Raw genomic sequence first — 21,610 nt, 5'->3', positions numbered from 1 at the left:
AACAATTTTCCAATCGCTCAATATGCTCGAAAAATTTTTCAAACAAAAATATCGAGTTAAAAAATCTTTGAATGGCCTGTATTTTGACAATATATAAAATCTTGAATAAATAGTGTTGTCCTTATTGTACTGCATTGCTTTTAATGAAAGATTCCGGGTACAATTCCCATTGAGGCTTCATAAATTTATTTTATTAGTTTGAACCGTTTCTCTAGAAAAACATTGATATATTTCAATCAAAATGCCTCTGGCACAAAAAAATTAAACTGAAGCTTGTCTAATTTGAAATCTTCGATAATTCGATTTCTTATTGGCCTCTTCAACTTCGAAATGGCCAAATTCGACTGTATAGGCCTAAACGATAGCTGGTTGGCCTGTATGCAAATTCCTTGTTCAGCGGTGAGAGCTTTTTCGACAGTACACGTATCTCTGTTATAAATAAAGTCAAGTCAGGTAGAGATCCTAACTTTTCACCCTGAGCCTCAGTCTTGCAGGGCAAAGTCAAAGTCCCAACCTCAGAATAACTTTCTTATAATTTTTAGCTTATAATTCTAGTAGTAACTATTTTTCTGTTAAAGTTTTAATGATGATGGATTATTTTTTTATTGTTTTGTTGTTGTTTTTTTTTTCATATTTTAATGCACTAGCCAAAATGTACATGCTCAACCTCGATGCTTGGAGACCCAAGCTCTTAGAACCTGTATTACTTCCCAATACTTCACCCCAGCCTATTTTTAAGTAGGGCCTATAGCAGATTATAGATTAAATCGGAGAAGAAAGGGATAATGCTGGCGGAATGAAAGAGGGAAAAGACAGTATCCGGAGAAAACCCCTCTACAATCCTACGTTTTCCATCACAAATTCCATCATCGAAACCAGCATTGTAGCAACAAACTACAGACGCATAGTGTGCAATTTTCCCGATCTAGGTGGACAAAAATCAAATTTCGACTTGTTTAGTTAGGCATATGTGAATATGAATTCATGTTCTTCAACATTTGGAGAATGTTATGAGTAATAGCTTTTACTGATTTATCAGCGGCAAACTATATTTGAATGGTGAATTTGCAAAACAACTTAAGTCCCTAGAAGTAGTTTTGAGAAAATTAAAGAAAACTGTTTTTGGCCTCGCTGAACCATATATTGTTACAATATAATTTTTTATATATAAGAGAAATAATTTTAGTATAAAAATTCATAACATATAAACATGTATAACTAAATGTATTTATACCAAAATCATGAAATAACCTTATTGCAATTGTTGAACAACATTATTTTGAATAATTTGTTTATCACAAGAGCACAGACTTCTGATAGATAAAAGTATGATGTTGAAGAAATGTTTCTGAGCACTTATTGTCATTAAGAATTTGATTAGTATGTTGTTCTTATTTTGTCCTGAACAACAGTCTGCAAAACAAACACAGTTCTTTAATACTGGATGGGACACAGCTATTGAAGTAGTGTGCAGGAGAAAATTACATACCTCATTAAGACTTTTCTTGGCCTGTCCCTCATGGTAGAACAAAAGGACATTTCACTAGTTGTCATGTTGTGCACAGAGAAAGCTGGGACGGTAAGCTGGTGATAGTATTATATATCCTGAACTGATGTTTAGGCAAACGTACATTTTTCATTTAGTCAAATGTGACAGCAAGAAAATCCTCTCTCTCTCGATGCTTAACTTGGCTCCATTTTGCAATACTTTTTACTTCACCTACAAGTTTAGCACGATTACTGAGCACATTGCTTTTCATTTTCATGCTCTGTTCTTCAAACATAATAAATTTTCTCAGCTAAAGAATTGCCAATGACAACAGACAAAAAACATTTTGTCAGCTGATTGTATGATTAAAATTACATATTATGTAGGTTTCTTCAGTACTTGACAGGCAAAACAACTTAAGTCCAGGACTAAAGTCGTTTTACCCCTTAACAAAACATTCTGCTACTAAGAAAAACTATACCTACAAAAGTCGTGGATTAAAGTCATTCTGCTACTAAACGATGTCTCTTGCACACAGTAACATAATATGCTCTCAACTCAAAACCCCCAAAATGTGGACTTAGTCGTTTTACAAATTTACCATTCATTTAGAAGGATATAAACTTTGAGTTCTTCCTAACACTTCTAGCTCCGGTTAAGTCGTAGAGAGAGAGGCTTAGTATATGGGTGAAAAAGAGCGAATTGTTAGTGATTTATTGTGTTGTGAGACATGTAGTCTGTTCTGATAGGTACGTTTTCATTAATGTAACTTCATTTACAAGTTTATAAAGTGTTTTCCTTCTTACAGTAAGGTCTAAATATTACAATTGAAAAACGTCCGGTTACAACATTCTTTTACCATTTAATACAGCATCATTGAGTGTTGAAGCCTTGTTTTAAAGTTTGCGCGTTCTTGCGCATTTATCAGTAATTAATTTTTTTCAGTGGTGGGGCGTACGGTAACTGTTCCATGTTTGGCTTAACACCAGAAAAGAATCATTGACTAAGGAAGTTTTTAATCACTGTGAGAGTGTTTTAAGCCTACAAATTATTCACATGATATGGAATATCAGTTTAAAAATACATTGGACACGTTTTTATCTAACCTTAACAAACGCACAGTGAATCAGAACGCAAATCATTAGCTGGACAAAATTAATAACTTCTCTGCGGTCTAACGCATTGTTATGAAACTTTGTACAGCCTTACAGGTGGCACATATGTTTTGTGTACAAACTCTGATTACGTTTGCACAAGAAAAACTACCTTTTTATAGCTGGTGCATTTAGGCAGAATTAATAACTTTCTCCTATTTAAAAGATATTTATGAAACATTGTATGGAAGTTACAGGTAGCATATATTTTTTATGCACAAGCTATATTTACGGTTCCATAAGTGGAACTACTCCTTTTATGGATGTATTTAAACAAAATTAATAAATTCCCTCCTATCTAACAGATTTTTATTAAACTTTATACAGAAAGTTCAGGTGGAATATATTTTTTTGTCTACAAAGTCTGATTTTGTTTTATAAGAGGAACTACCTCTTTATAGTGGTGCATTTAGACAAAATTAACAACTTCTCTCCTATATAATATATTTGATGCAACTTTGTACAACTACTAGGCCTACAGGTAGCATACAGATGTAATCAGAATTTTTACACAAGAAGTAACTTATATGCTACCTGTAACTCCTGTACAACGTTTCATAAAATCTGTTATGTAGGAGAGAAGTTAATCTTGTGTAAATGCATCCTCTGTAAAGGGGTACTTCCTCTTTTGAAATCGTAAATATAGTCTGTACACAAAAAAATATATCCTACCTGTAACTTCCGTACAATTAATCATAAAAATCTGTTAGGAGAGAAGTTACTATTTTTGTTTAAAACCAGCTCGTATAAAGGGGTAGTTCCTCTTATATAATCGTAGTCAGAGTTTGTACACAAAGAATATGTGCTATCTATAAGGTTTGTACAAAGTTTCATAACAATCCGTTGGAATGCAGAGGAGTTATTAAGTTTGTCCAGCGTTATTGCACACTATGAGACGCGGCAAACTGGCAGTTATTTCTGTAGTTGAGCGAACAGTTTTTGCAACGCATGTTCGTTTCATTACATTCTACTTCTCTATAATTATAAAATAATAGGAAATATGAATGCATTCATTTCATTGAATGAACAAGTCAGTCAACCAGACAACTTAATCAGACTGTGGGAATCCTAATAACAGGAAGAAAATCGCGATGCGTAACGTAAGTCAAGCAAAGCTGTACTGGTACAACAGTGGCTTTCCTGCCAATATTGTAATAGACAAGTGCGAAAATGTTTGTAGTTATGATAGGAAAGAAACAGGAATTGTAAGTTAAGTAACGACTAGAAGCAAAAGGTGAAAGTCTGAGTGGCCAGCTTGTTGTGAAGGAAGTAGATATGATAACAAAATGTATTTCAGGAAGCGTTGGAGATAAAGTCATGGTCAAGGAGGTGAATGTGTTAAGAAAGGACTGAATGTATTACATATTGAATATCGTCATTGCGCCTCCAAAATCCGCTGTGTTTTTAAAACGATTTTGCGGGAGAAAGAAAAAAGCATTGTCACTTAATTCTCTTGATTTCCAAAGCTGCTTTCGGTATAATTTCATCATTTTTCTTGTAATGATTCAAATTACACTGAAAGTGGCTTTGAAAATCAAGGGAATTAAAAGTGACAATGCTTTTTTCTTTCTACTGCAAAATCTTTTTAAGTGGTTAGGTACAGCTTACAGCAGTAAATTTTTTGAAAATATTCAACATTTTTTTCCTCCATTACTGTATCATATACAATAATGAAAATTGTATGTATAAAACACTGTTCTTCTGCTATATGAAAAAAGTATTTTGATTAAAAAAAATTATTTATATATATTTTTTCGAAATTCAAAATGTTTGCAGTTCAGAGGGCAGTGATGAAGCGTTTCCCTCATAACTCAAAAACTTATTAACTTTTTCATGTTCTCTCCCTTTTATTTTATTGCTGAAACTCATGTTTACAATATCATGCCCTTTCAACTACATTCCTTAATAAACAATATTTTTTTTTTATTTTGTGTAATAGAAAATACTGATAATTGATCATTTTTAAAATGTGGGAAACGCTTCATCACTGCACAGTGAATTGAATTTTGAAAAATGTAAATATTTTATTAAATCGTAAAAATACTCTTTTTCATATAGCAGAAGGACAGTTTTTACATATACTAATTTTCATTATTGTACAAGATACAGAAATTGAGAAAAAAAAAGTTGAGTATTTCCAAAATGTTACTGCTGTAAACTGTACCTAACCCCTTAAAAACCACGTAGAGGATTTTGGAGGCGTAGCTACGATAGTTTTTAGATGTAATTAATGAAGAAGATGTAGTAGTAGATCTTGAAGACCTGAGATATCTCGGTATCTAATTGCAAATAATTTACTTTCTCGAATAAAAGACCTCTATTATTATTGCCTGAAAAAGTATGGAGGTTCTTTTCTTAAATATAAAACAAGACAGAAGTAAAGCATTTAATAAACAGTGAAACTAAAAGAATTGTATATTACTGAGACATATTATACACACAACTTGGGGGGCCAGCGACATATCTACGAACGAGACTTGTGCTTCTAGGCTACATATGGGCGTGGGTTGAAATGCCTATGGTTTTTTCCCGAGGTATTAGTCAACTGTAAGGTAAATGTCAGGTACTTCCAAGGCGAATTCTCAGACTATGACCAATTCCAACGACGCTAAATAACCGAGCATTTTGTTACCTCATTGTCATTTAGCTTACTAATAAATATACCCAAAAATAACGATATGAAAATTTCTGTTGCAAAATCAAAAGCTAAGGAAATGTGTGGATAAATAGCTTTTAAGTAGGTTATTTCACGACGCTTTATCAACATCTAGGTTATTTAGTGTCTGAATGAGATAAGGTGATAATGGCGGTGAAATGAATCCGGGGTCCAGCACTGAAAGTTACCCAGCATTTACTCATATTGGGTTGAGGGAAAACCCCGGAAAAAACCTCAACCAGGTAACTTGCCCCGACCGGGAATCGATCCCAGGCCACCTGGTTTCGCGGCCAGACGCGCTGACCGTTACTCCACAAGTGTGGACGGATAAATATTTAAGAAGAGTCTAGACACGGGCGAAGCTCAGTCGGTTAAGGCATCAAGGCCTAACAACAATAGCTGTAAATACAACAAAAAACACGATCGTCCAAAAACAGTTATTATACTAATGTATTAAAAATTATTAGCATGGTAACCCTTAGAAAGGTCAGCTACAACTTATATATATATATATATATATATATATATATATATATATATATATATATCGCAGATTTAAGCAAGCTTATTACTAGAGACGAGAATTTCATGCACTATAAAATCCCAAAATATGCATGCATGCATTCATGCAATATCAAACTATGAAACATGCTCGAACAAGCGGAAAATACATTAAAATATGCACTTTTGTTTTTGTTGCAAATTTCTTATTTCACTTCACTTATTTCCCCCACAGTTAATAACTAACAACATTTATAAATTGGTTTCTGTGAGGTTCTGCACTTGTCAATCAATATGCTTTTGTAGGCAGAGAATGACCTCTCTATATCGCAAGAAGTTATGGGTGCAAACTTGAATTAACATTTTTCTGTTATTTAGTTTTTTCTTTCTTTTCCTTCTTCAATCCTAATTCCTGAAGCTAAAATAAGAGACATAAAATTCGAGAAACTGAGGTGTCCACTCAAAACCATTAAAATATGCATTTAAATTGAATGTAACGTAGCCTATATTATATGCATGATTAAGCTAAAAATTGCTTAAATATGCATTATGCATGTTTTTATCCCCAAAAAGGCCAGAACATGCAAATATGCACGGAAAAAGTACATATATTTGGAACCGGAAAGTAATGAAATGGATAAGTACTAAGTTTGAGCTATGTCCTATGTCCTATAAAAACATGCATTTGCATGGAATTCTCGTCTCTACTTATTACATTTAGCAATAGGGAGGGGGAGGGCAATAGCTACCATCCAATTCTCAGAAGGCAAAAAACTGTTCGGAATCACTGGTTTAGAAAAAATCGCTGTTCACAAACAGAAAGACTGATGTAGGTGTATGTATACAGAGAGATGGCATGGCGAAGGCTTTATCGGTAGCAGGGAATGCTGAAACGTCTGTATTCGTGAAAATCTTAAAATAGATTGTTAGCGTTAAAAATTACTACGTTTTCATGGAGTATTCAGATCGATCTGAATACCCTCACTGTACTGAAATCTTCATAAAAACGGGGATTCAATTTGATCTGAATCTCAAATTCGATACACCTAAAAAGTGGGATCGGATCGTATTCAATTCGCATTGAGTTCCATGAAAACGGGTATCGTATTCAATTCGATCTCAATACACTAAGCGCGTGTTCGATCGTCATTTGTTTGATGTGTCGGCTGTTTTACCTACAGCGAGGGCAATATGTATGTTGAAAAAGAGTGTTGTAAAACATAATATTTCGTGTTTTCCTAAAAGTCAATATTATCATTATTCATTAGCAGCCAGAATATTAAGTTTTCATGCGCCTCATTTGGAAAATGCAACATTGTTTATAGGTAGCTAATGCCTACAAAGTGACCAACACGCTAATATTCCGATGACATGTTAAACAACATAACTACTTTCGAAACTTCAGCTTCCGTACTCAGATCGTTTTCAATATATTTCAAAATTTGCATGAAAACAGGGATCGTACTCAGATCGATCTGAATACTCCATGAAAACGTTAAAATACTCTCCACTTATATTTCGTACAACAAGAAAGCAAAATAACAGTTCCCAAATTTCAAAAAATGGCAGTGGCGTTGTATTCTGTTACGCGCCGATGCATCGCTGTGTATTTATCGTCATTATTTTTGGTCTGCCGCTTCCGACCACACGCTCCGACAGCTTCGATGTTCGCTCGACGACGTCTGTCGAGGATCTGAGCTCTGATTAGCCAGAGCAAAGCGGTTACTGACTGATCGTATGACGCAGGCGCGAAATGCGACTGACGCAACGAGAGAGGAGTCTCTTCGACTTTGATTCTCCCAGAAGTGACAAGAAGCGACATCGCCAATTTATTTAGCCTGGTTTAAGACACAAAGTGGGCTGCCTACCTCTAGTTTATTTGTTCAGGTGTTCAATTCTTTATCAATCAACTATTTTTGTGTTTACTTACATACCTATTCGCTTGATTGTGTTAGTATATTTTACTTTCTGTTCGATTAGTTATGTTAGTACTATTTACTTAGTTTAACTATTATGTGTGCATTTCGAAGTGGCGGCTCAAGGTCGAGCAGTGAACTGCATTTGCCACGTGTGCTTAGACCAATCCTGGACCATTCTCCTCAACTACAGTCAGCTAGGACACCCGAAATTACCAGTGCTTCAGTTCAGTGACTCGTGCGTGGTTTGTAAAGACCGATTATTTAGTCTGACAGCTCAGCGACGGGAAAGAGGGGAAGTATTAGGAGTAGTGGGGATAGTTCCGGAGTAGAGATAGAAGCGAGCCGTCAGTAAAGAAATGCAGTACAGCTTAACTGTACTGGAAACTTCCTGCTCTACCGCATGCGTGACATCCGATCGCTCTGAAAGCAAGCGACTGATTAACCTGAACATCCCTTGGCGTAACTTTATGGACTCGCCTGACCCAGGCGCACATTGTCGGCGACTGTCAAGACTAAATAATCGTATTGTACGTTTGTACGTGACCTTGAGCCGCCACTTCGAAATGCACAGATAACACTCATTCATTCATTCGTGTCTTTATATATTAATTAGAAACTTATTTCCCGTATTAATTCCATTCATTTAGACATTCCTTATTTAATTACTTTCTTACTTCTGCCTTAAATTGCTCCATCTACCTAAATGTTTCTTTATTCATTCACCAACACATTTACTGATTATTAATTCATTGTAATCTCTTTATTTACTTGTTCGTTAATTATTGTTAATTTATTCACTCACTTATGAATTAATTCTTTCGTGTATTACTTATTTGTATTATTTATTGTATCTACTCATTAATGTATGCATTTCTTAATTTGCATACATTCATGTGGTTATTCGTTCATCCGTTCATTAAAGGAACAATATAATTATTAACCTGTTTATTTATTCATTCATTCACACACACACATTTGTTCATTTGCAATCACTCAGTTATTCATTTATCTATTCATTCATTCATTCACTCTCATTTACTAATTTATTTCTCTATTTATTCATTCGCTTATTCATTAATTCATTCACTAACTCATTCTTCATATGCTTATTCATTAATCCGCTTAAAACTTTTCCATGCAATCCTTCATTTGTTTACTCACGGTTTGTTCATTTACTTTTACACATTCGTTCATTTACTTATTCATCCATTAATTCGTTTATTTATTCCCTTTCCAATTACTTATGTTCCCATGTATTCATTCATTAATTCACTTACTTACTTATTCACTCACTCTATTATTTAATTATTTATTCATTCATTCGCTTAAACGTTAATTCATTCAGTGATTTATACTTACTTACTTACAAATGGCTTTTAAGGTTCATTGCCACCCTTATATAAGCCCGCCATCGGTCCCTATCCTGTGCAAGATTAATCCAGTCTCTATCATCATATCCCACCTCCCTAAAATCCGTTTTAATACTATCCTCCCATCTACGTCTCGGCCTCCCCAAAGTCTTTTTTCCTCCGGCCTCCCAACTAACACTCTATATGCGTTTCTGGATTAGCCCATATGTGCTACATGCCCTGCCCATCTCAAACGTCTAGATTTAATGTATCTAATTATGTCAGGTACTTTAATTTATTCATTAAATCAATCTATTCATTCATTCCTTCATACATTTTCCTCCACTTATGAATTCGCTTAATCACAAATGCATTCGCTCATTCATTTTCATTAGTTTATTAATTTTCTTAATAATTTATTCATTTACTCTCTTTCGTACATTTAGTGGAAGAGAAGGCCTTATGGCCTTAACTCTGCCAGGCAAAATAAAACTACTACTACTACTACATTTATTCATTCTTTCATTTATTCACTCGTTCTCTAATTCCTTCTTTCATTCACTGGCTTAATTATTTACTCTTTCACCCGTAACTAATTTATTGACTCATTTGTTCATTTATTCGATCATTTAATCATTTAACCATTATTCACTCAAAGATTTATACTTTAGTTCGGTTATTTGTTAATTAATTTATTAATTCATACATACGTTTATCCGTTATCTGATTTATTCATTCAATCACTTATTCATTCCTTTATTTATTTATTTACTTACTTGCTTACATACGTATTATTTATTTATTTATTTATTTATTTATTCATTCATTTATTTCTTTAATAGTTATTTCAGTTCGATATTTATTAATTCGCTTAATAATACATCCATTCATTCCTTCTTTCTCTTATTTATTCATTCTTTCGTCTATTTATCCATTAGTTCATTTACTTATTATTTAACTAATTGATTTATTAATTTACCAAGCGGGCTAGCGGCGTGGTAGAGGGCTGGCCTTGCATTCTGGAAGTCCTGGGTTCATCCCAAGGGCCGGCGATCCTAGCTGAGTTTTTTCATGGTTTCCTCAGTTATTATCATGGCAAATGCCGGGATTGTACCTCTTGAAAGTCCGGCCATGGACGACGATCCTTCCTTTAATCCTTTCATATGTGTGAGTGAATGCTGTGTAATGTCTTAAATGTTTGTGTTGTATCGGAGGTGGTCCTGGCATTGAGCTGATCCCTCATCCGGGGAGGCCCTCCATGTCCTTGTGTGGTCAAAAAAGTATGTTTGTGATCCAATAGATTAACTCTTCTCCCGACAGGTCGCGGCCCTGTAAGGCCCATGACGTGGGTCGTATAAATGAACCTAAAAGGGAGAGGTTAAATTAAGGTAAATAAAGAAAGATTTATTAATTTATTCTTCTATTCATTCATCCTCTAAATCTAATACAAATCTTTAGTGCTACTGTATGTGTACCTTACACTGCTTTCGTTACTCTTACGTCATTTTAACGAAGTCACGAGGATTGAATCTCGAACCTTAAGGGCAAGAAGCAAGTATTCATGAAGTGTGTAAGGTCCGGAGATTTTGCAACGGGGATATAAAAGTGTCGTCGGTTCATAGTGTTGACTTTCGGGCGCCTCTGACACTAACTCACATGCCATGTTTGCACTCAACGTTTCATAATGTAAGCGTTTGCGTCAGTTAATTGCTCTTTCGGCAAACTGAATTTTAATATTTTAACATCGGTATGCCCTCAAGAAGATTGAAAAAAAAAATGCTTTCGCCTTCAACTATAGTTACAATCCCTTCAATCTGTATGTAGGCTATGCTACTACACAAATAATCCTGTACATAATACAGAGGGTGAACCGTAAGTAATGTCAATAATTTCAGGGAGTTATTCTTTGATATATTACAAACAAAATAGTTTAATACAATTGAAGGGTTCAGAGCCATAGTGGGCCAAGCGCCATTTATTAAAAACGGAGAAAGCAAGGGTTAAAGTTAAGTGAATATCATAGTTTAATGAAAATTGACGTATCGTTCAGTTTTAATGTGTATACTTTATATTACTTGCTATATGTTTCCATTGAATTTTGGTAATAACTTCATTTTAACCCTTGTTTTCTACGGTTGGCGCTTGGCCCACTATGTTCTGAACCCTTCAATTTTGCTCGTTTTGCTTCCTCTTGAAGGTAAAATTGTTTTATATTAAACATTTCATAGCGTGTTTTGCGAAAGCCATTGATTTAATTCTCAATGTGCTCAGTCAATTTAAGAGAGCAGTATATTAGGCCTACGATTAAATGATTGAAAGAATTTTAATGTTATCCTTTACATATGCAGAAATTTTATCATAACAAATGCAACTTTTCTTACTGGAAAATAATTTTACAATGTTACATTTGTTCAGTTCAAATTTTTGCATATTTAAAAGACAAAATTAAAATTCTTTCAATCATTAATTATCATAATACACTGGTCTCTTAAATTGATTGATCATATTGGGAATTAAATCAATGGTTTTTCCAAAAACACGCTATGAAATGTTTCATATAAAACATTTTTATCTCGAAGAAGAAGCAAAAACATGCAAAATTGTATTAAACTTTTTTTAAAAAATATCTCAAAGAATAACCCCCTGAAATTAATGATTTTACTTACGGTTCACCTGTATGTACAAAGCAACAGTATTCCAGTTCAGTTTACTGCCTCTAGAGTTCCGAATGATGCATGCTGTTATTTACTTAATCGTTTATTCTTTCTTACGTAACCTCCCCTTTTATCTGACTTTCACACCACTGCGTGTAGGAGAGAGAGATTAATTTGATCGTACACTAGGCCTTTCACAAATGCGGGCCTCCCTGGTCATGGGGTGGGCATGACACAGGGCCACCGCTCAGACAACACAGAATAATCACTACACAACGGACAAACACCCAGTCCCGTGGACGGCATAAAAATGTCTTCTATTGTCGACAGTGGGAATCGAACTTCGGACTCTTTAGTTAGGAAGAGCACGCGCTATTCACATAGCCACAACGGCATATTTCCTTAATTTGTTTTCTAAATAAACTATTCACATTCATTAATTGAATCTTTAAAACATTCATTTCTGCAATAATCAATTTATCTAATAATTCCTCTACTCTTTCATTCATTTATTCATTCACTCTTCTATTCACCAATTTCTTTTTCAGTAACTCGTTAGGTCTTTTAATTATTTACTCATCCAGCAATTTCTTCTCTCATTCATTAATTCATTTGATCGTTAAATTTTCTATTTATTCCTTACTTCACTCATTTTTTCACTAATTTTTTTCATGCCATGTCCTAAGTAGCTACATCCTAGGTAAGTTTGTACAGATGCAAAAACAAAATTTTGTTTCTGGGTTTGTACAAGGGATTCTATTTGCTTAAATTTAACTAATCAAAAGTTACTAATATTTTCACTTAAAAAACTGAGGGTTTTAGTCTACGTAACAAAAAGTTATAAATATCCATAAATAATTAATGGATAAACATAGAGAATTCTCGCTTTCACCGGAAAAACTGCATTTCAATATTGCATGGATACTTAATGTCATGACTATTGAAACAAGTATAGGGACAAGACCTGCTATAGGCCTACTACTTCGTAGAAGTGTCCCTAAATTAATTTGTAAGTACTCCACAATGGGCCCACCCAAGTGACCTATGCACGAGGGCGGTCCCCATTCCGTGCCCCTCCCCTCAATGGGAACTAATAGGCAAAACGAATAAAAAATAAATAAAATAATTCAAGCCGGTATATGAAGTAATATTCAAACTAGTCACACTGAATATATATAAAAAAAACCTACGCCTACACAAATATGCACATAGTACAGGCAAAACACGTAAGTGAAATAGCAAAAATATGGTTGGCGACGATATAAACTGTCACGGTACGGATTCTGAACTGACACTGAGGGCTACAATACGACACTACGCAGGACATGTGTCAGTCAAATTATGAGAAACAATATTATTCAACATTGACGCTAACAAAATTTCATGGAACTGAACTAACAAGGAACTGATAGTGTAAATGTATATTAATCCTGCAAATCTTCATTATCCGGCACTGAGTAACCATGTGTAACCATGTGTCAGAAACTCACGGGTTTGTCATTTCGAAATGAACGGAGATAAGAACCTAAAGAACTATAGACGATACATGCCATGGCATGTATACTATACATACGTAGCCTACTAGAGATGAAAAACGATCGAGAAAGCGAGACTAACAGCGCTCGCAAAGCCGAAAACCCGCACGACAATGTTGGATTACGTCGCGTCCTTGACGTAAAGAATGGTTGTGAGTGTTCCGAAACTCGAGTTTGATCACTCCCGAAGTCCCGAAGTCAAGCAGCCTTGAATCGCCACAGTTGTTTATACCTGACTGGACTTTTATCTACTTTGGCAACTGTTCTATATGTATAAACAATTAGTAGCCTATTTGAAACATCATCTCTACCTTTCAGTGTATAATAATCCGTTTCCCAGTCTTTATTTAATTACTAGGCCCTTATTAAAAGGCTAGGAATTTTCTTTTCATATGTTTAAGATCAAGTGTGCAATCTCAAGTACAAAGATATTAATGTTATGATTTATGTTTTTTAGAAATGCAAATTTATTTGAATTTTTTTTCTATTTAGGCTATATAACCATTGGTAATATCATTACAATAGAACCAGAACATTTTGATAACTAAGATACTGTTCTGTTTTGTATTTTTGTCTCATTTCAACATTTATAATGTTATTTATTTCAATGATGTATGTTATTCAAAGTTACGAAATCTTTCCACGCCGACCAAATGCTATTTCGAGAATGATGAGCGAGACTCAAAGCGCACGAGAATGACGAGACGATACGAGACGAGACGAGACGAGACGAGACGAGACGAGACGAGACGAGACGAGACGAGACGAGACGAGACGAGACTCGAAAAACAAATGCAACGAACACAGCGAGCGAGAGAGGCAGTTAGTTTTGTTCATCTCTAATACATACATACATACATACATACATACATACATATATACATACATATATACATACATGCACACATGCATGCATACATACATACATACATACATACATACATACATACATACATACATACATACATACATATACATACATACATACATACATATTTTCACTATATTCAATACCATTTAAAAATCGGTTATTTTAATAACGCTAGACTATCTGATGCTTTTCCAATTCACTCCGGGCTAAAGCAGGGAGCTGCACTAAGCTTATCACCTTTACTTTTTAACTTCGCTCTAGAATATGCCATTAGGAAAAGTTCAGGATAACACAGAGGGTTTGGAATTGAACGGGTTACATCAACTTCTTGTCTATGCGGATGACGTGAATATGTTAGGAGAAAATTCACAAACGATTAGGGAAAACGCGGAAATTCTACTTGAAGCAAGTAAAGCGATAGGTTTGGGAGTAAATGCCGAAAAGACTAAGTATATGATTATGTCTCGTGACCGGAATATTGTATGAATTGGAACTATAAAAATTGGAGATTTATCCTTCGAAGAGGTGGAAAAATTCAAATATCTTGGAGCAACAGTAACAAATATAAATGACACTCGGAAGGAAATTAAACGCAGAATAAATGGGAAATGCCTTATTATTCTGTTGAGAAGCTTTTGTCATCTAGTCTGCTGTCAAAAAAATCTGAAAGTTAGAATTTATAAAACAGTTATACTACCGGTTGTTCTATATGGTTGTAAAACTTTGACTCTCACTTTGAGAGAGTAACAAAGATTAAGGGTGTTTGAGAATAAGGTTCTTAGGAAAATATTTGAGGCTAAGAGGGATAAAGTTACAGGAGAATGGAGAAAGTTACACACGCAGAACTGCACGCATTGTATTCTTCACCTGACATAATTAGGAACATTAAATCCAAACGTTTGAGGTGGGTAGGGCATGTAGGACGTATGGGCGAATCCAGAAATGCATATAGAGTGTTAGTTGGGAGGCCAGAGGGGAAAAGACCTTTGGGGAGGCCGAGACGTAGATGGGAGGATAATATTAAAATAGATTTGAGGGAGGTGGGTTATGGTGATAGAGACTGGATAGGGACCAATGGCAGGCTTATGTGAGGGCGGCAATGAACCTGCGGGTTCCTTAAAAGCCATTTGTAAGTAATAATAATAATAATAATAATAATAATAATAAAGGTAAAACGGTAAAGGTATCCCCGCAACATGCCATGAAGGCGCTTGGGGGGCATGGAGGTAGAGCCCCATGCTTTCCACGACCTCGGCACTAGAATGAGGTGGTGTGGTCGGCACCACGCTTTGACCGCTTTTACCCCCGGGAAAGACTCGGTACTCAATTTTATAGGAGGCTGAGTGAACCTCGGGGCCGTTCTGAAAGTTTGGCAACGAGAAAAAAATCCTGTCACCACCTGACATCAAACCCCGTACCTTCCAGTCCGTAGCCAGCTACTCTACCAACTGAGCTACCCGGCTGCCAATAATAATAATAATAATAATAATAATAATAATAATAATAATGTTATATTGTAGCAATTTTAAAATTACAATGATAGCGGGAACCTAAATAATTAATAGTAAGTGTTAACCAAAGTCATTGTAAACCTATATCAGAGAACATGATGTTGAACTGCAGTCCTCTGTGGTCAGGAAGTCTGTCGATACGACTGCTTTCTGACTAAGTCAATTTGTGACTGCTCTAAGTCCGATTCCCAACCGTTCTCGTTCAATCTGAATAGCTTCTGAAACTTACAAGTGTTGTTAAATATAAAACTACATATGGGTAAAGTACGGTACACCACACACGAGTTGGGGAATTTTTTTCAGATACAGCGAAAAGACAAGTCAGAGAAATCCTGTCGACTGTGTAAACATTGCCATTCCGAAGAAAAACTGATTTCTGAAGGATGATGACAGGAGTAGGCTGGCTGGCATGCGCCACTCCGCCCGTCTCATATAAAAGAGGGGACACGACAGCCGGCAAGCCATTCGCAGAGCGAACTCAGAAGTGAGATAGTGTCAAGCTTTCTGAGCCTACGTGCGTAAATATAGTAACCAGCTCGAGAAGACCTCAAAGTGTAGCGTTCTCCGAGAATCGGTTCAATAAATTAAAACAAACCAGCAAGAATTGAAGAGAAACTGTTTCTCTTCTGTCTCAACGTTATAGTTAGCAGAGTGAGAAACAGGAAGAAGATCGTAATATAAGTGAACTTTGTGACACGAACTTTATTGTTGACTTTATTCGCTTGTGACTGAAGAAGAAATATGTGTGCTCGTTCGAAAATTGGTGAAGATTCGCCTATCGTAGGTGCCACTAACCAAGAGAGCAAAAAACAGACACAGAGGTTGCGAAGATTGAAGAGGAAGGCCATGCAGGAGCACGCGGCAGCTGAAGCTGAAAGCCACGTCGCAGAGGTGCAAGAAACGTGTCCATTGCCCGCTAAGACGGAGGCAGGTTCCACTTTCTACAAAGACATTCTCTACGTTGTCACCGATAAGCAGAGGCAAATTGTCTGGGCCGTGTATGACCTACTGGGCAAATGGCAACAGACAAAATCTTACAAGTGAGTAAAATATTTGTAACATTTCTAAAATACCTATTTAATTTGAGGAAGAGAAGGGAAGTGACACAATTTTATTAAAAATTAGGCTATATTACTATGAAAAATATATCTAGGCCAATTAGCCAAAGCGGTTATAATTATTGTAGAGTACTAAAGTTTAATCTTACTAGTTGATAAATTTATTCGTAGTATTTTTAGCATTATCTATAAAATTATTTGCAATGTTTTAAAACCCTTATTTTGGAAATAAAATTCAAAAAAATAAATTAAATATGAAATTAATAACTCTTGTAGGCCTAATATTTCGAAAATTATATATTTAATTTTAAAAGAAACAATAAAGATAGATTATTAATAGTAATATATAAGTTATAGCGGACAGAAAGTCCTTTTAATTCAAATGCCGAAATAACAGTGGGTTTAATTTACTCATAATAGTTATTATTTCGAATAAGAAAATTATACATAGGCTAGTTATGAGTTATGACAAACATTTTTATCGCTTAATCTGGAAGAAAATTTCGAGTAAACCAAAAAAAAAAAGGTTAATAATCATGATTTTCATGAAAATCTAACTTTATGACTACTTGAGACAATGAATTTACGTGAAATGTAGAAAAAAATAACACGAATAAGTAATTATAAGTTATCGATACTTCTAGACTGCATTTCGGGTCGCTGCAATATTCAGTAACATAATATGAAGCGATTTTAGTGGCTAAATTTTGAAGCCGATAATTCTAAAATTCTAAGAATTGGTATAAATGTATCCTATATGTTAATTAACATGCGATAGAATTATGAGAGATGCATTTTTTTTAGTAAGCTACACTAAGTTAAACAGTATGATTACATAAAAATGCAGATTAAGCAAGTTTCCTGGGAATACAAGAACTTCTTGAAAGACCCATAAGGCTAGTTATTAATTACGATACGTACTTAATAGTGTATCCTTCAAAGAGGCAGTTTTTTGAGGGCGAGAATTGTGTATATACATTTACAAGCTGCAGAACCTCTTTTGCTCATGTGGCAACATGACATAATACCTACTACCTTATTAATTCATAGTTTTCTACCCGAGGGCAGGTCTTTCAAACCCAGCATTCTCCAATCTTCCCTATCTTCCTCTTAGTCTCCATATACGGTCTATATAATCATAAAGGTTTATCTATCATCCGATATCTTCTTCTGTGCCAATAAAGGTTTATCTATCATCCGATATCTTCTTCTGTACCAAACCTTCAATTAATAATACCCTATTATTATTATTATTATTATTATTATTATTATTATTATTATTATTATTATTATTATTATTATAATTATTATTATTATTTCTTCACTTTAAAGTGTTTAAAAATTTTTGCAATTAGGCCTAGTTCATGTGAATACCAATATGAGCAAATGTCACGTAGGCCATTCTCTTGGTATTGGTAATATGCATAGCAACTGTCTGTACAAGGTCATCTATTATCGGAAGAGGGGAAATAAATAACATACAATAGGCGAATAACACATATCCATATCCAGACGCGACATAATAACAACGGTTATTTTCGTGAACATTTCAAATTACATAAATAAATGCAAAACACTTATCACGGTCTAGACTTTTAAAAAATTACTTTACTTTTAACTTCTGACAATTCGCCGCATTGAATTTATTAACTTGCATTAGAAACCTGCGTTTTATAATATGATGTGCAACAATAAAATTACTTAACTTCACAAAAATGACTGCACATTACCCTTAGGCCTATACATTTTACTACAGTTGCTATTTTTTATAACTAATGTACCGATACTGAACTTTGGAAATTTTCGCACAAAATACATCCATCGAGGCTATAAAACTGGCCTGTAGTCATTACCCGGTGTAGTATGTTTTCATGATTTTCCATTGTTGCAAAGTTAAACATTATTATTCTTCATTCTTGATTACACGCTTTTAACCCTTCTATACCATTGACAAAAGTTATTTAACAAACACACAAATCATTAATTATTATTCTTCTAAAATCTTAAATAGGGACTTAAAACATTTATGTTCGTTTTGGTTTCATACTAGGTTTAGTAGCTTGATTCATTCGATACAAACCGAGCCATTCCAAATGCCAGTCTTACGTTAGAATATATAGCTTAACATTATAACCGACAATAGAAAAACACTGTAACAAATTCAGTATTCTATGCAGTAAACACCAGTATTACAAATATAATGGGCAATGGTAAACTTTTGCGGTCCCCTAGTAGTGAATTTTCGTTTAATAACATTAAATATTTAGAAACTAGTGTTGTACAACAAACCTTATGTGCAAAACATACAGGTAGGCAGAGGACGCTGGAAAGATGGGTGATAATTCCTGTATCCTGTTTAGTTTGGAATCATTATCGTACAAATTGCAGCTGACTAAGTAAGCTAAGGTGAACGTTTTATCTACCGGTATTACGTATTCGATCATCTGACTACACTGCAGGGGCAACCTATGGCCTGTGATTTACGTCAATTTGCTTCTATGACGTCAGTGGCCTTGCCAATCAAAAGTCTCGTCAGTCGAATAATTTGGCGCGGATCCAAAATACGCTATTGAAAGAACATTTATTCCTTTCATACATAAATTACTTCCTAGAGGTTGTTACTACACGAATAGTACTGACCTATACAAACAATATTGTTTACTCTTAGTCTGGAATGATTTTTTACGCTTTCATGATGGAGTTAATGTCATAATTTTATGAATGTGGGAAGAACAGAAGTTACAAAATTGTTTACTATAACTGTAGGAAGTGTAGTGTAAGAATAAATATAAACAACATGGGAAGCAGAATGTTACATAATGTGACATTAAATCAGCCGTAAGGAATAGTTGTCAGTTTTTTTAATAGACTTGCTTTCCCTTTTGTACGAGTAAAGTAACCTATAGGCCTACAAATATACCTTTCTGTGCAGATATTGAGTTTCTGAAAAATATGATTGTATTAGTCTACGTTTTGTCATGTTTATTTCAGTATTTCGAAAGAGAGAAAGTAACATAGAACTGAAAGAAGACTATGATAATGCAATACTTACATTTATTCTATTTTTTTGTTGCAGGATCCTGTTTGAAACTACACAACCAGCACATATTCTAATGTTCTTTGCAATCACTGTTATTGCAATGCTACTCAATCCAGCAAGATGCAGAGATGATATACAAACAAAACCAACACCAATAATCAGCCTTATTTATTTATCTTCCTTTATGATGCATTTTGGATCACAGATGTGGATGACCTTTGTCTCGGGTAAGAAGACCCTTTTAGATAGATAATGTAGTCTGTTTCCTGTTTGTGCAAGGATTTTAATAGTAAATAAATTGTTTCTAGATAACAGATGTAATTTAAGAAGCAAAGATAAAAAATATTTACTCTCTACTTTATACTTCGTAAACTTTGCTGTGATAACTAACAATGAACTTCTTTCTTGGTTCACAGGTCTGTCATTGTACTTCGCAGTACCACGACACACTTTTGGTGAAGTTCAGCAAGTTTTATTCCCGAGATACTTTGGCCTCAACAGTGTCCTAAGTCTCGTAACGCTGGTCGTTTTCGTGAAACTCCACCCCACCAGCACATGGGATACCTACACTGCTCTACAGGTAAGATTCGTAGGTTACTTGACAAACATTAAAATGATGTTTCAACCAGCAATATGTGCATAGTTTTTAGTTTTCTTGTAGATAATGTTGCTGTTCTGATCAAATTTTAAAAAGAAAGTTGTCATTAAATTTTAAAAATACATTCAGCTTAAAATAGAATGAAAGTTACAGCTGAATTACATAATGTTTTGTTAATGTTAAAATCCACACTAAGACTCAAACTTTAGACAATTTCCTTCTTCTCTTGTCCAAAAGTCTTTATGAGTTTAGGCCGGAAAGAAGTGTGAACTCATTTTGTGTTCCTCTTGATTTCAGGTTGGTTCAATGGCTCTTTCCTTCCTTGTGGAGTTGCTGATTCGCTTGTACCTGGCTCCGCCCCTTCTCAGCCTCATTGCCGCCAAGATTGCAATGGAGAAGGCAGCTGGAGTCGGTTTGGAAGTCGGACGCCACGATCCTGGTCCCCTTGCCAAGTGCCCCCACTATGTCAAGATCCACAAAGCATTCCGCAAAGTGCACATGTCGATCGCAATCGGGAACCTCACGTCCATGGGTTGCACGGTACTGCACCTCATGTACTTGGCCAACAAGATTAGTGTTCTCTAACACCACACCTCCATACTAGGAGGTACAGTATTCGGACATTTTTGATAGATCTGAGACTTTCACAACTATCACTGTTAAACTTGACTGTTACAATTAAGTATTCAATGTTTTTGTGTTCTATTTATTTAAATATTTAATTATAATAAGTGTATTATGATTACAATGTTTAAATAATTGTGTCATAAAAGATCTTGGTACAATAAAAGGAAAAGTTATACATTGTAACTGCTAAATAATTGCACTTAAAAATACATATCAGTTTTCAGCGGGAAAACAACAAAAATGGTATCAATCTGATAACAAAGCATAAATCTATAAAAAATAACATATTATTTCATTAGAAGACAAATTCAAAAACTTTCAATTTTTAAGGCGAAATATTATAATTGTTGTTGAAGCATTTTTTAAAGTAATCAGATATTCCAAAAATGTATAATTTAATGGAAATATGTTTACTAATCCTTCCATATTCGCAGTCCAAGTGCAATTACTTTAAGTTCAACAACCATAAAAGAAACTCTAAAAGAGGCAGCTAAATTCGTCTCCTTTTTCTCTTATGATAAACACTATTGTATTTTATGGTGATTAGAAAATAACTCTTCCTTCTAGCAATTCAGCTAGTATTACTATCTTTTATGACACTATATTTGATACAGGGCTCGATTTTATATTCAGAAAGTGAGTGAAAAT

The 21,610-nt window shown here is 34.6% G+C and overlaps 1 protein-coding gene across 1 annotated transcript; it reads left to right on the top strand.

The window, feature by feature from the left end:
* Positions 1-16,102: 16,102 nt before the first annotated feature.
* On the top strand, positions 16,103-21,114 carry LOC138694192 (transmembrane protein 205). The gene is made up of 4 exons (XM_069817759.1): positions 16,103-16,679; positions 19,774-19,964; positions 20,154-20,317; positions 20,633-21,114. The coding sequence occupies exons 1-4, from the start codon at positions 16,381-16,383 to the stop codon at positions 20,918-20,920; spliced, it is 942 nt and encodes a 313-aa protein (XP_069673860.1). The 5' UTR covers positions 16,103-16,380; the 3' UTR covers positions 20,921-21,114.
* Positions 21,115-21,610: the final 496 nt, after the last annotated feature.

This window comes from Periplaneta americana, chromosome 2 (assembly GCF_040183065.1).
Source record: "Periplaneta americana isolate PAMFEO1 chromosome 2, P.americana_PAMFEO1_priV1, whole genome shotgun sequence".
Taxonomy (NCBI): domain Eukaryota; kingdom Metazoa; phylum Arthropoda; class Insecta; order Blattodea; family Blattidae; genus Periplaneta; species Periplaneta americana.
Note: the sequence above shows the minus strand (reverse complement) of the source record. Positions and strands in the feature narration are given on the sequence as shown.

Coding starts and splice junctions, on each gene's coding strand:
- LOC138694192 (XM_069817759.1), top strand. CDS start 16,381: ATGTGTGCTCGTTCGAAAATTGGTGAAGATTCGCCTATCGTAGGTGCC. Junction 16,680..19,773: donor CAACAGACAAAATCTTACAA/GTGAGTAAAATA, acceptor TTTTTGTTGCAG/GATCCTGTTTGAAACTACAC. Junction 19,965..20,153: donor GTGGATGACCTTTGTCTCGG/GTAAGAAGACCC, acceptor CTTGGTTCACAG/GTCTGTCATTGTACTTCGCA.